The sequence below is a fragment of the Haemaphysalis longicornis genome, unplaced genomic scaffold (genome assembly GCF_048455015.1).
Source record: "Haemaphysalis longicornis isolate Haplotype H1 unplaced genomic scaffold, Haemaphysalis longicornis Haplotype H1 scaffold_9, whole genome shotgun sequence".
NCBI lineage: Eukaryota > Metazoa > Arthropoda > Arachnida > Ixodida > Ixodidae > Haemaphysalis > Haemaphysalis longicornis.
In genome coordinates, this window is record NW_027526460.1 from 123,194,756 (window position 1) to 123,212,069 (window position 17,314).

At 42.4% G+C, this 17,314-nt stretch overlaps 1 protein-coding gene across 1 annotated transcript in view; it reads left to right on the forward strand.

Moving 5' to 3' along the window:
* LOC144153409 (sodium/iodide cotransporter-like) overlaps nt 1-16,982 on the forward strand; it is a 46,464-nt gene extending 29,482 nt beyond the window's left edge. The window contains exons 11-16 of the mRNA XM_077685057.1: nt 983-1,069; nt 6,049-6,204; nt 9,664-9,697; nt 13,488-13,580; nt 16,507-16,607; nt 16,860-16,982. Of these exons, the coding sequence (XP_077541183.1) occupies nt 983-1,069; nt 6,049-6,204; nt 9,664-9,697; nt 13,488-13,580; nt 16,507-16,607; nt 16,860-16,982 (594 nt within the window). The remainder of the gene's footprint in view (nt 1-982; nt 1,070-6,048; nt 6,205-9,663; nt 9,698-13,487; nt 13,581-16,506; nt 16,608-16,859) is intronic.
* Nucleotides 16,983-17,314: the final 332 nt, after the last annotated feature.

The window sequence follows — 17,314 nt, forward strand, 5'->3', positions numbered from 1 at the left end:
CACTTCCGACATACGCAGTACCAATGCACGTGAAGCAAATTTTATTGTGCACCATTCTCGAACTCATAATCTGTATTGGCACATTACAGCAAGGACATTTATTGCTTTTCTTTTTGTTTAAACTGCCCAGCTTTCAGTTATTCTTTGCAATTTTAGTATACCAAGAGTCTTTTTGCTTCAAACATACCACAATTTCTGCACGCGAATTCCGGCTCGCAGTGAAAATGTAGGGATGAAATATTTTTTCCAGCGGTTGGGCGACAGGTTGAATAATAAATGGCCAATCAATTAACATTGTGAATACAATAGTAGATTTGCTATTCGAAATGAAAAGAAATATCCGCTATGAGTGGATGCAGACATTAAGGACTTCTCGTTATGTTGACACTTTATTTCTGGGGGTTTTGGGAAACTAGAGTTCTAGCTCATTTAAAACCACAGAACACATCCACAAACCACATTCTATACAAGTGCAAAGTTTACAATTTTTGTAGGCCCAGACAATTTGGACGGACTGCAAAATAGTCGTTTTTAATTCTGGTGGCCGTGTTCTCGTTATGTCACAAAATCACTTGCCATCCCGGGCCTTCTTTTCACAGATAAACCAAGAGTTTTAATTCAGTGGTGAAAAAAGCCGAAGGTACAAAGGCCTCTACTCTGTCCTGTCAGAAAAAAACAGCTATTACGATTTCCCCTAACTTCACTCAGCGAATTCAAAGCATTGCGGTGTTATCTTTCATGTTGGGATAAAATACCCAGCGCCAAATACTAGGTGGGCCTTGTAACTCGTTATCAGCGAAGGCAAAACTTCTAAAACGCTGCTCCTTTGCTACGTGCGTTAAGCCTAACCACTATACTTCGGGTTTCGCACCAATAAACCCGGAAAGAGAACTAGAACGAAAGAACACATGTTGCAGTTGTGAATAATAGATATTTGGCGCACAAAGCGCTTCGCCGCTGCAAAGTGTCTGTCCGTTGACAGGCCCTAATGATGTTCAAGTCGGCAGCCAGCGGTCCTTTCACCGGTCTTCTTCTACTCGCCGTTTGCTTTCCATTCGTGCACTCAAAGGTTTGTTGCAACTACTACACCGCCAGTGTTTATTTAGGGGCTGGGTTAAGTGTTTAGTACTGGTGTAAAAACAATTGGGGATGCCTAATGGTGTACTGAATTAATAATGACAAACGAGAAATGCACGACGCAACTGTAGGGCCATCCCCCAACTTTTGAGTGGATATGTTGTCTTTTACCAGTGTTTTTATTCTGTATGATTTCCCAAAAATCAGAAAAGCGCTCGGTGCTTCGTACAATCGTTGCCTATGTGGCACAGTGTTTAAATGATTGCACCACGCACAATTTAACAATAATAAACGTTCTCGAGCTACTTAAATGCAACTGTCTGTCTGTCTGTCTGTCTGTCTGTCTGTCTGTCTGTCTGTCTGTCTGTCTGTCCGCCCACGCGCCCGCCCGCCCGACCGCCCTCCCGCTCATCTCTAGATACAGCGTTCTGTCCAAGGCTTGCAACAATTCGTCGGAAAAAAAGGGTATGTAGGCACAACCCTTCGAAACTACTAAAACTGCTAGACTAAGGCATATATGTCCCAATTTGCAAGGAAAAAGAAACCCTCAGGCACAGCTGGGACAAAATGTAAGCACATAGCCCTGAGCTACCGCCTGCTTTAATGTAACGACTAGCGGTAGTACCCGGCGATGCCCGGGTAGGCCACTATACTAATGGCACTAACGGGTGTAACAGCTGTTCAGTCATTTCATACTCGTCATAATTAGGTAGTTCACTGTGAAATTGTAAAACAATTCTCAACTCCCGCCTGCCATCACTGCAAGGGCTTTTACCGGAGGTGTGCGATATTGGGAAACGGCTGAAACTGATGCTTTATTTGAACTCTCTCAAAACAACGTGCAGCGAGATGGTGGGCTCAAATGACTACTTCCCCGTGGAAACTGTTGTGTGAGTTGGCACTAACTATACGTATCATTCACAGCCTTCTGATAAGTAAAATAGGCTCCTACGGAGGTGCGGGAATGCAGGAAGTCCTAACAAATGGCGATCTCTATGCGAACTCTTGAAAATAGAACTAGATATTAAGTACCGACGGGTGTACGATAAAAAATCTCGCTGGCCACATTATACGGGCATTAGGCCGAAATTGTAAAATTGGTTTTGTACAGCTTCACGGGCAGAATTTCCGGGCAAAACAAATTAGACACATACATGTGCTCTGCAGTTAATGAGGAATGTGTAAAAACCGTTTTTTCAGAAAACGCCATTGTCGCTATTAGGTGGGTGTTGTTGAAAAATCTTCTGGAACAGTGTTTAGACACCTGAAAAACTTAACTATATCAATAAAACAAGTTCAACATCTCAACTGGCCTGTGGTAAACGATGTAAATATCCGGAATAATATTTTCCCGCTTCACACTGTCTCCCGGTGTTGTTTTTACAAATTTAAGGAATATTAAGCTCCCAAACTATACTACGAATGTGCTCATTAAATGTGCTCATTAAACCTCACGAATGCTCACGAATGTGCTCATTAAACCGTCTGAATAAGCAGTTTGGCTGAGAGTTGATATCCCCTTTTAGGCTTTGTCACTTTGTCAGGTGTGCCATGTAATCAAAATATTTTCGCCATTTTCACGGCGTCAAAGGGCAAAAAAATTAAAACCTTTTTTGTATATTTGTGTTAGCAGCTTTCATTAGCAAAAGCCAAATGTACTATTCAATAAGTGAAGCACTTACTCAGCAATCTTTCAAAACACCCAATTTGTTCCGGAATGCGGAATCATCCCAATAGTGTTGGTGAAGGAAAAACCGTTAAACTACTTTTTAGATATTAGTAAGGAGTACGCGTATCAGAAAAGCAGTTAGATATGTGAACGGGTGATCGAGATAATGAAGAATTTACGAAAAACAAATTTCTCCTTTTTTCTAGCTTAGAAATGCTATTTCGAAAAATCCCGCCTTGAGACGAATGCCACTAAAGAACTCCCACATTTGCAAGTATCTATGTGGAGAGCTTTTGGCTGGGCGTTGATTAAATATGTCAGTCAGTCAGTCGGTTGGTCGGTCTGTCGCTCACTCTCTCACTTCTCTTTATAGGTATAGAATGTGCGCGGTGTATTGGTGTTTACAACAGCAAGGTCTAAAATAACACCCTAATAATTGCACACAATGGCACCAGCTGGTTCGAAATAACAGGAAGACAGGGAACAAAACAGACTACCAGAAATCAGTGCGTCACGAGGAGCATATAGGGGGAGGAAGATCCTCAAAGTCTAAAGCAAACAGCGGAGAAGGGATCTCGTGCCTAGGTGACTGACCACTGTCGTCTTTGGAGGACATTTGCAATCACTCAAGACGATAAGTGTCCAATTTCGGTATCGCACCGCGCTGTCCATTCATCCATTCATTCATCCATCCATCCATCCATCCATCCATCCATCCATCCATCTATCCATCCATCCATCCATCCATCCATCCATCCATCCATCCATCCATCCATCCATCCATCCATCCATCCATCCATCCATCCATCCATCCATCCATCCATCCATCCATCCGTCCATCCATCCATCCATCCATCCATCCATCCATCCATCCATCCATCCATCCATCCATCCATCCATCACTCTATTGTTAAATCCATTCATCCATTCATCCTTCCGTCCATCCGTCCGTCAGTACGTCCGTCCGTTCTTTCGCCCATCCAGGCAGCACGCTTTGGCGTTTCTAATGCGCAGTGCGCGGTTTTATTATAGAACTGCATTCCTCATTCTTTTTATAACCCAAGTGACAAAATAGGTACGCTTCACAGGTTTTAAAATATATGTTATCTAGAGTGACGGAAAAATCATTTTCGTTAACTGCCTCTTGCTATTATGTTGAGGACTGTAAACTGTGATAGCTTAACATCTAACTTGTACATATATTAGTTTGATTTCAATTACTCTGTCAACCAGCCTAATAACTTCACGTTAAAACATTTATGTTTGTAGCACAGTCCAAATTTTGTAAACATCTATATACCATTTTGGCACAGTGGTATTTCTTTGAGCATTATTTTATTTTTGCCCTAACTAAATTTATTGTCTAGGTTTCAGGTTACCAATGACATATACAATACCTTTTGCAGATTTGAGTTAAACCTGCTGTATATATTTTGCACTGCTTAGTAGGACGAAATGTATTTTCGCGTTCAAGTTGGAGATGCAGATTTTTATAGTGTCTTTCCTTTTTGTGTAGCCTACAGTTAGATCTCCCTTCCAGGTCCTTTCCGCATTAAACATGTGTTTCATGATTAAAATTTCATAATTTTTTTTGTTAGCGCCCTTACTCCTTATATGGCACAAGCGCCAGTAAATACTATTTCAAAATAGAAATAACATACGCATACAAAAAAACGCGGGCTCCGAGGTACGAACCCCACGCACAGAGGCGGAAATTCTGTTCGTGCATGCACAGTTTTAGCAGAGAATGGTTGTAGCATGAAGCACTTTAAAAAACGTTTTATTGTACAAGATCGGCTCCAAAATTCCACGACCAAGAACAATATAGTCCTATTTTTTTCGGTTTCTGTTAATACATTCGGTTTCCACTAGCTTACGACACTCTAAATATATAAATATATGCCTATACTATACGTGTGGAGACTGTAAAACTTACTCTAACTTTTTTAACCTTTATGCACTGAGCCTCTTTTTGCATTGAAGTCTTGAGATTCTGCAGAATTAAAGTTGGTATTTGATTTCCGGCGCGCACAAAGAAGTTTGTTTCTGTGGAAACCTTAAACATGCATTTCACAACGGTATGGGAGAGTGTCTCGTTTTTTTTGTTAGCGGAAATCTCTTCCAGGTGCCATAACATGAAAAAAAAAGATATCATTCGTACATTTAAGCAACATGAATTCATTTTCGTCTTCAAGATCTATTCCTCACAGACGCTATTGACGCCAGGAAGCTGGTTTCTTCTCGGCGCTTCGGCTGTTGTTCACTTACGGGCAGAAGTGGGAAGTGCCCTGTGTGGAGATTTGCACGCACATACTCGCGCTGTTCAAATATATTTGTAGCCAACAACTGCGAGAAAGCTCAATACCCAAAATATAAATTTCGTGTACCACAGGGCTACCTTTTACCAAGAATCATATGGAACTACTGCTTCGTTACTGTCTTCAACAGCAACCATGAACAGGCTTTAAAGCATAGGTGTGCTTCTATCTTTGCTCCATTTACCAAAAAGCACCATAAACTCGTTCCTACACAAAGCTGCACGAAATCTACGCTTTGTTTTTTTACAAGCCTTGTTCGTTGTTCTTACCTATTTGCGTTCTAATGTAAATAGGAACTCCATACTCAGTGGTTTGGCATTGATGGTTCTAGGTTCACAACTCAATAGTGAAATTTTTGCCTAAGTATATCATGTTAAAAAGCAGTATTCTGCTATCGAATTCCGTCAATTCCCTGGGCAACCCGTGTTTTAAATGCAATAATTACAGTGTCAATTCCAGATCTCAAACATATTGTAAGAAGTTTAACTTCCAAGCAACATACAAAAGCTCTCTCACCATGAAAAATAAAACAAAAATACCCCAGGCATATTATACAGATCAATGTTCCCAGCGGAAATTCCTACCTCAAATAACAATGCATAAGTTCTGCTAGGCAAGCCATGTTACATGCGGTATTATCAGTAGTCAGCCTGCGCAACTAATGATAGATACAAGGAATTCACGAAGAAACACATCCATGATGGAGACGCATTGGGGTTACGTTCTGACGAAAATGCGGTTTAAAAGATGCAAATGTGAGCACCTAAGAGAAGCAGGTACTCAATATCATTGAACCTACGACATGCTTGAGAAGAACCAAGAGCTTCTTGTTATTTTCAAAACAGTAAAAATGAAAACAACGTTCTTGAACATCATGTAAACCGAAATTATTTTGCTAAAGTTTCACGACCGCTAAAGTAGCCCAATAATTTTAACACGAATGATACCTCACAAAATAAGCTGTGACTTGCCTACTGATCTTAGGGGGCTGGAATATCGACAATCCTCGCACTGGCTTTCCAACTTCTGGTCTTGTGGCAAAATATTCACTATGGACCAACGGCACCACGCATGACGGCAACCCTTGACTACTGCCCAGAAAACAGCACCTACATGCATCTACCAGCAAACACTTCGGCAGCTGGTGCTCCGAAAAGGTATTTACAAAAATGTTGATGAGATTTCCTAGTCACAGTGTAAATTTACTGCGGGTCGTAGTGTTCTGATATATCCAAAAAGTGAAAACAGATCGAGACACAAACAGTTTATGTGTAAATACAATTGGTGTGGGTTCAAACCTTCTGTACTGAAGATTTAATCTTTCAAAATAATATCGATTCATCCATCCATTCCTCCATCTATCTGTCCATGCATCTATCTATCTATCCGTCAGTCCGACAGTCCATCCATCCATCCATCCATCCATCCATCCATCCATCCATCCATCCATCCATCCATCCATCCATCCATCCATCCATCCATCCATCCGTCCGTCCGTCCGTCCGTCCGTCCGTCCGTCCGTCCGCCCATAGATGTATATGTAATTATTGACAGCAATAACAATGAAGTGTTTGTGTGGCGTACACGCCAGGGTGGAATAGTTTCAGTGAATTAGCATAGAATAACAGCGCCTAGTATGCATTCGTGGGCACCTTGCATTGCAGGCTATGAGCATATGGGGATATAAAACATGAACCTTCGAACGTTTTAGCTACTATGACATTTTCAAATATCCAAAAAAGGCTTTCGAAAGGTAGCCACAAATACGCAATCTTGTCATGCTGCAAGGAAACATTTTATATGATGGAGTGGTGACAAAATTATCAATTAGAGGGGAAAGCAGCAGTAGCAGTTTGCTGGCAGTTTCTTCGCACATTAGCCCAGTTTTAGTGTTTCTTATAAAGTATCTTTTATAGGCAACAAGCTTTTATTTGACACAAAGGGATATAACAGAACCCTTTGGAAAGCACAGATCATTAGTTCACTGTCAAAGATATGGGGCCTTTGCGGCACTGCTTTGCAATGAAGATGGAAAAATGCAAAAAAAATGCTATGCATGGTCTGTAGGCGACGAATGCGGGCTTTTTTAAAAACTGTGCTTCGCATGCTAGCTAGAGATAAATTTGTCTACTATTTTTACTAAGCTATCTTTTGTATGAACCTCTCGGTGAGTGTAGACGGGAGTAAATAGCTCTGGCTAACTTGGTAACCATTCTCAATGTAACTACATTGGAGAATTTTTGTAGAGGTGAAAACTTTTCGAAACATTATACAACTACGAACGGGCTGCATTTCGAGCCTTGTTTGGGGGAACTTTTAAAACCGGGTTCGCTAGCGCACAGGCGCAACTTTGCACATACAAAACGTTTCAATAAATCTCGCATGATGTAAAACCCAACCATTTACCCCGGCAGAACTTTTCCTCCAATATTATACCCTTCTGGATTACAGTGTTCTCTACGAACACCACAATTTACTAACTGCTCTGGCCTGATAAGGTGTCGGCACCCCACGCCAGACAGTTTCGGGCCCCTTTTCACTACCTCTTCACCACCCCCCTCAAAATCCTCATCGCATCGCATCGCAGGTTCCCTAAGAATGTGAGCTCAAAGCTAACAGTGGTGTTACAGCAGATTCGAAGCACACGAAATGCTTTGTATTTATACTTGTATGCTGATGATATTGTTGCAAGTTATTTTCAATAAAACACGTACAATCCGTCAGAAGAGTCTACAAAATAATTATCAGTGGCGTACAGTTTACCAGAGCGACTTCTAAAATTCAGAAAAAAAAACATTTTCATAAGCACACTGCGACAACAAGCCGATCAAAGCAGGTTATTGCGGTGGTCACAACTGCTGGTTCAACTACCCTAACACTCCAAGCCAAGCTGGAGAGGGCGAAGATTCTCTGCGTCAAATCCAGCACAAAAATTTCCGAGAGCACTCTGGCTTCTAAAGGGATGTTCAAGACGCGGTAACTGTAACCTACGCTTGTTAACTAGCGTAAAAAGTACCACATTCACTTTTGTTTGCACGTTCATCAACTCGATAGCTTTTTTTTGTAAGCAATATTGGCGAGCTCCTTGTAAATTTCTCGTCATCGGGTTTCTAAGAAATCAGTTAAAATGCTGCATAGAAGAAGCAGTACAAATTCTAGTAACGTTACGAACAATAAAATGTTAATAAATAACCGTCGATATCCTATGCAACTTTGTTGCACACGATGTAAAAGACAAAGTACAGAACGATTAGTATAGCAATTTACCAAGTTGTATGCACGCGCCATTTTTTTAGGTGATTGGAAATACGTCGCCCTCTCCTGCAATCTGGTTGGTAGATTCGAAAACTCAACAGATCTAGCCATAAACACTCCCCTCTGGCATATACGTAAAAAAGTCTGTGACATACGGTGACACGAGCGGAAAACACACCCCTTAACAACGGGCATATTTTATTCAGGCGACAGTGCTATCAGGCTCAATCTTTGATACTTGTGCGGCTGCTAGTCATCAGCCATGAGCGGTGCTCATGAAGTGTTGGTAAAATACCTGATCCCAACTAACATGACGCTACGACTGAGGCAGCAAGATATTAGGGCTCCTCAAAATCCCGAGTAAGCACCCCCTTGCAATAGAAGTGTAGAAACAAGAGGAATATTGCCACAGTGCCGCCGAAAGCGTACAAACTTTCATCAGTCACAACGCTTACCAGTGATGTTCTTTACAAGCCCGTCGGTGGTCGCATGCTGCACAGACATGGTCATCACCCATCCTCGCAATTTACGCCTTCACACCAACGTGGCTCTCAGGTCGGAACATAGGCTCGCACAAACGATCTGTCAACTTAAAAAATAAAGGTTGTAAATAATTCATCACAGGCTTAACAATACTAAGGAAGGCCAAGGATATGAAAAAAATGACAAACTGAGATGTGTTCTATTAATAAATAAAGCCTTATAAACGGAGTATAAATTCACTGTTCTTTTGAATATTTTTCCATTTTTGTGACCCGGTCACCAACGTAAGATCTGCCCGGCAAACGTCGGATTTCACCATAGAGCAAAGTAAAAAGTCATTCAAAAAGAGGTAGGCATGTCTTCACAGAGAACCGTCACGTAAAAATTCTCAGAATGATCTACAGAAATGCGGCAGAGCCGGATTCTCCACCCAAAATAAAAAAATAACTCTTTGGCGAGTAATATGAGATGCATATAATACTTACAAAGGCGCATATAATAAACCGTATGTCGTACATCGTACCGTACCATACTCGCACGTACGCACACCGAAGAAGTCCAATTAAAAACAATAATCAGGACACATTGTCAGGCAGCCGTGCATCTCCCAGTTTCCATGATCACTAAGGAGCTCCTTAGATTCGGCCTGTACACCACGTTCGAAAAATCATAGAGGCTACTCTATAAGCAGAATGAGGACCTGGTAGAAGCAAAATCGCGACGTCGTCGGGATATACGATGCACAATGAACCAACATGTCTGGCACTGTAATTTTATGACCCTGCTAGAACATAACAGAAAAAGCGAACTGGAGGGAGTCCTTGGGAACCCGCCTGCGGGAACAGGAAAATAAAATTTCAGACGTCATTACAGCCTGTCAAAAGACCATTCGACTGTCGGCGGCTGGCAGAATACACATGTGCTTCAGAAAGATTCTTCTATTCATAATAATAACATTTCAAGTGAACGATGCAGCCGACCAAGGGCGTGGACTCACACACCATGCTCTCTGCCACAAACACTACCACACTCACCCTACCCTAAAAATATAGAAAACGTATTCTCATCTTACGTCGAGTACACTATTTCTACTCGTGCCATACAATTATTTCACCATCCGTGAATCAGAAACTATGCACAGCATAAAAACGAACACGTATGAGAAGTTCTTATCGAAATGTGTCAAATTCAAGGGCCGTAATTAAGGCAGCTAAAACTGCAGTGACAAGAAAAACCAGGAAACTTTATCACAGAAAAGGCGGTTGCAACGAAATAGGTCAGCTAACACCCAGCAAACTGGTACGTAGACCACATTTCTTTGGAAAAGGAGCCAAAGCCTGCTGGGGCACGGATCATACTGAGACAAAATACCGTTTCAATGTGAGTGTTATTTTGGTGTACAGTAATATAATCAACATGACTACCTCCTTGTGAGTTCTCCTCTAACATATCGAACTGTCTGACGGGAAAAATTATTTAATAATAATAGGCTATTACTATTTAAACACTAAAATTTAAATATTTATAATCATTTGCCTAAATTCATAATTACTCTTGACCTTAAACTTCCGCGCTCTGACATGTAAAACATAGGCTACATATGATAGCATTGCATTAGTACGTCCTCTTTCCTGACAGGACCCTTCCTGACAGACAGGCCCCTTTCCTGTCTGTTTTACTTCCTCCAGTTGTGCCTGGCACTTAACCGGTTCCCATGATGAAGTACCAACTAGCTCGCATCAACACATTAATTCACCTCTAACAAAGTTGGGCTTTTTTTCTGAAATTATACCCAGGTGGATTCGACTCATTTTGAATAAAAACAACTCCTTACGTTTATCTAGAAATCTACATGGGTGAATTTATTTAGATGAAAACTTCCTACACTACTTCTAAACTGGGCTAAATACACAAAAACATCCCCCATCTTTTATGCACCTTCTTCATACCTAAGGATATAATTTTGAGAGCACGACTCAGGAACTTTACATTCCACTTGTAAAGAGACACGGAATGCCACTCTGACCACCTGGTGACTTGAAGGTCAGCGTGAGGTAATTAAAAGAGACATGAGCGGAGCTTCTGCATCTGGGGCGTTGGACATGAGGCTCCACCTTTCAACTCCCTACCGTTTGCTTGCCCGCTCTTCCCAACTTCTCAGTGCACATTGATCAGTTGAGTTCTCCAACTGCTTGTCTCTTGCATAGAAAATCATCCAAAAGGTTCAATCAGGCCACGGTGCTAGACAATATACACTTTTAATCCCTGACAGTGCCGCCTCCTTCTGAAGCTGACAACACCCCGCAGCCATACGTTCTCTCATGTACATCTTAATTCACACAAACGCAGATAACCTCTTTTTCCCTGTAGCGCGGCGATTTAAAAGGGAAGTGGCTAGTCCTCCTCTCTTTGCCAAACTTCAGTTCTTAGACAGACTAAATGTAAAATGTAGCAACTCGATTAAATGTAGCAAAATGATCCCTCGACAGCGAAGTATCCTTATCCTGTTGTACATCTAATATTTAACGTAGCTATCATCCGCAGATTTCTCTATTTTTGAAGCGAACAAGACTCCCGTTTAATACACGTGGTCTCACGGTATTTTATTGCGTTACCATTAAAAGGTCTGCAGTAAAAGATTCATTATTACAGCGGGTATGCAACCAAGCTCCGGAATGTGCAAACTCAAAGAATGCCCTGAAATACTATCGATATCGGGAGCCTCTCTCCTCCTGTTGTTGCTGAAACTTCGGAACACATTTAGTAGAGTCAAGAAAACAACGAAAAAAAATTACGATGAAACTCTGCTATCGGCTACGTAAGTTATCTTTGAAGTGGGAACCAATTGTAAGACGCTACAGAAGGGGAGAATACCGACGCGGACGGCCTTGTGTAGTGTCCAACTGGCCCAGCTTTCAAACTTAGTCGGCTAAGTAAAAGTCACCAAAACATTAAGTTTGACTTACAGACCACCATAGTGTTTCTTTTACCTTAAAGCAGCGGGTTTTATGTCAAACTTCTTAACCGATTCGTAGACTCGAGAAAATATATCGATAATAGAAGTAGTCGTGGCTGATTATAAAACGTTCCAGGTGGCCGTCTGCGTTTTGTTTTCTTGCAGCAAGGAGACATGTGAGCAATCAGAAAAAAAACGAACAATCTCCACTTACGTGAAACTTGGGAAGGGGCGAAGCATTCAATGATTTTTTGTATTCAAATATTCCAAAGCCTCTCACTTGCCACACGGCGCACGCTGATTAGGTGCAGGAGAAGCCCCTGTGGGAGTCAGTATATCCTGCGTAGCATTTAAAAAAATCTGCAAACATAATATTTAGCAGCAACGCATGGTGGGTGGGTCCCATTGTTCATAAGCGCCTTATCATCCATATTGGGGTTTCGATGGTGAGCGTTCGCCATCTTAGGCCTTGGCGCCTTGGATTTCTGGCCCACGGAAATGAAACCGTTTGTTGTTGTTGTAAATCGTCTTGCTATGTTATCTGCCCCCACCTGAGCCTTGCGTGTGATATATCAACTGAGCATCGCGTCTTTCTCCGCCCTTTCCTTCTTCCAACTCCCTCTCCCTTGACTACGCCTAAATACTCTGTTCTCAGACGAATAAACGGTTCAGTCCCCAGCGCCGGTCTCGTCTGTCGCCTACGCACCGTGTGGGCACCGACTATGCAACAGTTGTTAGAGGTACGCAGCTTGGCTGTAAAAGTCTTGTGTCGTTGAAGCACGAACCGTTCTAATGTTTTATGCTTTTCTAGCGCTTCGTGTTCTTTTATGCGCTTTTTATCCAGTGGAGATGAAACTTTCTAGCGGGAGGATCTGAAAAACGAGTGCCCCGATGTTTGTTAGAATGACTACAGAAGACGATTGCACAATACGCCGACAGCCTGAGCCCCTAAGGTGCTTCGCCCCTAAAAAACTACTCTTAGTTGACCCAGATTGGCCCCCGACCTGTGGTCTTTGCGGAAACTGTCATTCCACATAGTGTACATAAAATTGTTGAACGCTAATTATTGCAAGGTCAGCACCCTTGCGTCGTTGGGCTTAAGACCCTTGCATTGTTTCAATGAAGTCATTCAAACAGTGTTTACATCCTCGTGTCGGGCATACTGAGGGTGCTACTACCATGAAACCAGCTTCGGTCACGAATTTCGGACACCCTATAAATGTGCTCGTTTGGTGGGGCCGAAAAGCAATCGCGATCTCACGACTACTGCTCTTTACCTTTTACGATGGAAACGCAAACCACAATCACAAAATATATCAAGGATTTCGGTCGTCCAAGTACTACCAGACCTACGTGTACTTTTTAGTCCTGCTTTCCTTGCGGATTGTACATGGCGTGCTATGAAGGCAATAAAAATCATGCATATGGGGGCGGTAAAATAGGGGATGTGACAGAGAGGCTGTGAAATGTGCATTACATACCACGGTGAAAATTTTGAGGGAATCGGAGATATCAGTATTGCTGTACCACTTGTGTGAAAACAGTGACAGACGTATAGACCGAACTATTGATGTCATCGTTTTGTTGTTACAGTCGCCATACCCCCTCAGTTTTGGGGATACTTTTGGGAGATATGACATCAGGTGCGGTCGAAATATCGTGTTTGTAAAAACGCTACTTTTGTGCTATCTGTAACTTGCCCTCAACATTTATTCCAGGTGGTCCATAGGTGCCACTTCATTTCGGCTATCACCGTTTTGGAGTGGTCTTTTCAGTACTCTTGCCACAATTGTTCTCGGAGTCTTCATAGGCTTTGCAACAGGTACGTAATCTTATATTGCGAGAATATTTATGCATCTATTTTAATTTATTTTTGATGAGGGAATCTTAGGGTTCAATTAGGCTGTGTCAATGGGCGTGAACGACTGCTCGTCCCACTTTCTTCTATAGTCGACCACTAAAAATGGTCAGCAAATAGTCCCTGCTGAGAAGAGAAAGAATGTTAGCAAAAAGTAAGCTGCCACCTTCCAACGCCACACATTGGTGAACCAACACATGGCATAAACTAAACAACGAAGAAATACTTCAACCCAGTATTTGCCTGTATGACGAACAAAAAAAGTTTTCGGATCGGAAGCAATCGTAGCCTATTGGAGGAAGTGTTTTCAGGGTCATAGCTATGTTTACGCTGAAAGCAGGTTTCTCCCACTAATCCTGGTTTCCGATCTGTGTGTCATAGCAAAGGGCTGTTCATGTATAATATCAAGCGTTCATGCGTTTAAGGGTGGCGAGTGTGCCTGAAAGCTCGCACGCCTACAATGAATCCCCACATAAAGTACGCTGTGATTAGTTTCCGAATGCTCACACAATGTTTAATGGTTTTATGGTCTACTTTACTGGTGTGTGTGTAGTTTAGCTTCGACTTTATCTTTGGTGTTCCTTCAGGTTGCCTTCACTGCATGGCGCGAGCAAGATTTGCGTGTAGCTTCAGTGAATAGGGGGAAGCACGCTACAATTTCGTTTTCCGGTTAAAGATCGAGGCTGTCGGTGTCTAACTGGGAATTCCGGGCGGAGAGATGAGCTGACACGTCAAATAAATTGCTTCGTGGATATAAATTCAACATTATATTCCAATAGTAACTTTGACAGTTATTTGATTTAGTAATTTACTCATACAATCGAAGGAGCCATAGAAAATACTCATTGTAATAAACTATTGTTTTAATGTAACTCGAAGCACAACTTCGACTAATACACTAAACAAAAGGAAGGCTTATACTTACAACTCCTATCGCTTATTTGAGAACATATAACTATATGAACACCCCACAGTTCAACTAGCCAAGGGCTGAATTTATCTGTGCAACCCCCAATTGCGTCATCAGCGACGATCTTAGGGGCTTAAAGCAGAATTGGCTGACAGAGTGCTTCCGAGGTGAGACAAAAAAAGCTACCAATGAAATGCCGACAAAAAAATAGCGGTAGCTGTTTTAAGAATATCATAGCTTTCAAAATACTGACTTTATCAAACTACTGATGTTGTTAGCATTGCATAGATTGGTCAAATAAACATTCCTTTCATTGTTTATCGGGTACATAAAGCAGTATTTATTTGTAAAGCCAGAAAGAAGAGAAAATAGCACGCGACATGTGCGGCGGCCGCAACAACAAACAGCAGTGCCGCGCATTCCAGTTGTGATGTCATTGAACGATTTTCACGATTTTAATTCAAACCAGTGTCAGTTTCGAACCTGTGCAAGAAGACGCTTGGAATCCGGCGTTATAATTGTTTGGAAATTCTCAGTATCATATGAATCACAATACCACCCTTCTAGCACGTTGTCGGCTCCATATTGGGTCAGATAATCCTGTCAGCACGGCTTAGAATGGCGACGTTCACTATGCGTACACTGTGCATGTGGCTGAACGGTCTACGCGTAATCGCAGGTGCTCATCTACGAGGTGCTTCGGCCCAGCTTTTGAGCTAGCCTGGCTTGCCCCTGTGTCGTAAGAGGTGTGTTCGCACCAGGCCGAAAGGTGGATGATACGACACTGTGCCCGCAAGCACTCGGTGCTTATGTCAACACCACCCCAGCGAACACTCACCCTCAAGTCAGTGTCAGTTAGGAGGCGATCGGCTAACTCGCTGGTAGTGTAATAAGGGATGGAGCAAAAAATGGTGAATTCAGAATGAAAACATCACATAGGTGCAAAAAATTAACTGAAATCAATTCCAATTTGAACTTACTACGTGCAACGCATTGCACACAGTGCTTCAGACTACTCGGCCACTGCTACAGCGTCTCTGTAGAGCAAATGTAAGGTACAGTTGAGCCTGCTTATGATATTATTTTCGGCATTTCCAGCTACTCGGATGACTATTTCTTGACTATTGACTAATGCTTGTGCAGTGAGCTTCTCCCAACTTCCCGCGAATCTTTTCTTGATACGGCAAAAGCGATTGCAAATGCCCGGTCGTAGGGATCATTGCTGTGCTTCTTCAGCCAGCGCAAAACAGTCCTTTGTTACCTTGGTTTTAGGCATTACAATGAATGTTTCGATTTCTTTTGACTCCATATTATCTATAGTTCCTTCGCTGACTCTTCTCCCACCTTTAATGAACTGAGACTGTCTACAAGCGCATCAGACAGCGAAGTGTCGCATATGCGGTTGTGTGGAGCTACTTTGACATCATAGACTTTACTAAGCTTGATAAAGTCTACAAGCTAACAATCTGAATGTAAAGTATTGAAGGCACAAATTGTGTCGCTGCTTAGTTTTGACTACGCGAACGAAGTGCAACCACCCGCCGGAGGCCGGCCAGATGACTCGGTCAGGGGGTCGGCAAGCCCGCAGTGGCGCAGTCAAGCGAAGCCGGCCTCGAGTGGGGGTCGTACTTAACGTCATAGGAAATCGGCAAGACGGATGGAAAGTGGACGACAGCACTTTCTAACTGGTTTTTCTAATAAATAAAGTAGCATAAACGCAATGAAAGTGGTCGAGACTAAAATTTTTGCAGGGAATCCCAGATTGTTTACAAACTACTTTAGTGACCTTTTACGACTACTACTAAAAGTTTGAAAGGAGATAAGACAGTGGCGGGTGGTTTCCAGGAAAGGTTTATAGCAGTTTGGTTGGCAAATAAGTTTCATGATGTATCCTACAAGTAGCACAAAATTAGAGGACACCAGTTGTTCTGCGGAATGAATGTCAATTTCTCTTTACTATTCTTTACTTCTTTCATACAGGTGAACACAGGTTACCGAAAGCAAATGTCAGGCACCTGAACGGCTGGTTTGTGCGCCTGTGGCAAAAACTAGGGGTAATTGAAAGTTACGACGTGGTCCAGGTAATATTTGCTTTATTTCTCTTTCTCCGCACTAGTTTTGTAAACTTTTGCATAGTTCAGAATATTTTACTGCGTAAAGAATGTGCAAGCTATGTCTGTCTCAAAAGGGCTCATAACAAGAATCTCCACTGTAATGAACTTCTTATTATTCCAGATTGAGAGGTATATTCAGCAATCTGAGCATGAAGTAGTGATATCAAAGCGAAGCTTTTAGCCTCTCCCTTTTTAGTGTGGGATCTGTCGACCCCCAAGGACGAGACTGTAGCGTCAAGGGGGGAGAGAAGTGACCATCAAGGTCTGCATTTGATGGGACGTCGAAGGGAGTTAAGTGAAGAGTCAGGAACAGTGCCTGCGCTCATGTGGCACGACACTTGATGATGATGTCAGCGCAGGGCGATTGACCACTCTTCCTTCAAAACAATGGCTGTCCACACCAGGCCTATGTTGGTCGATGTCGATGCGGCTTTGTCCTCTTCAAAAAGATTTTACATCTTCCCGGCGGCCAACGATGTGGGGGTAGTCTGCATATAAAGGGTATAAGCGTTGAGTGGGCCGCCATGGCAGAAGTCCCTGCGCAGTGGGTGCGTACAGTCTGGCATACCCGGCGGCAGGATGCAATGCAGTGCAGTTTTCGCACAATGTTTTCAAAACCCATGTCATGTTCCAAAGTGAGACGAATGGCACTTGTGTTGGCGCAGTAGAAAATG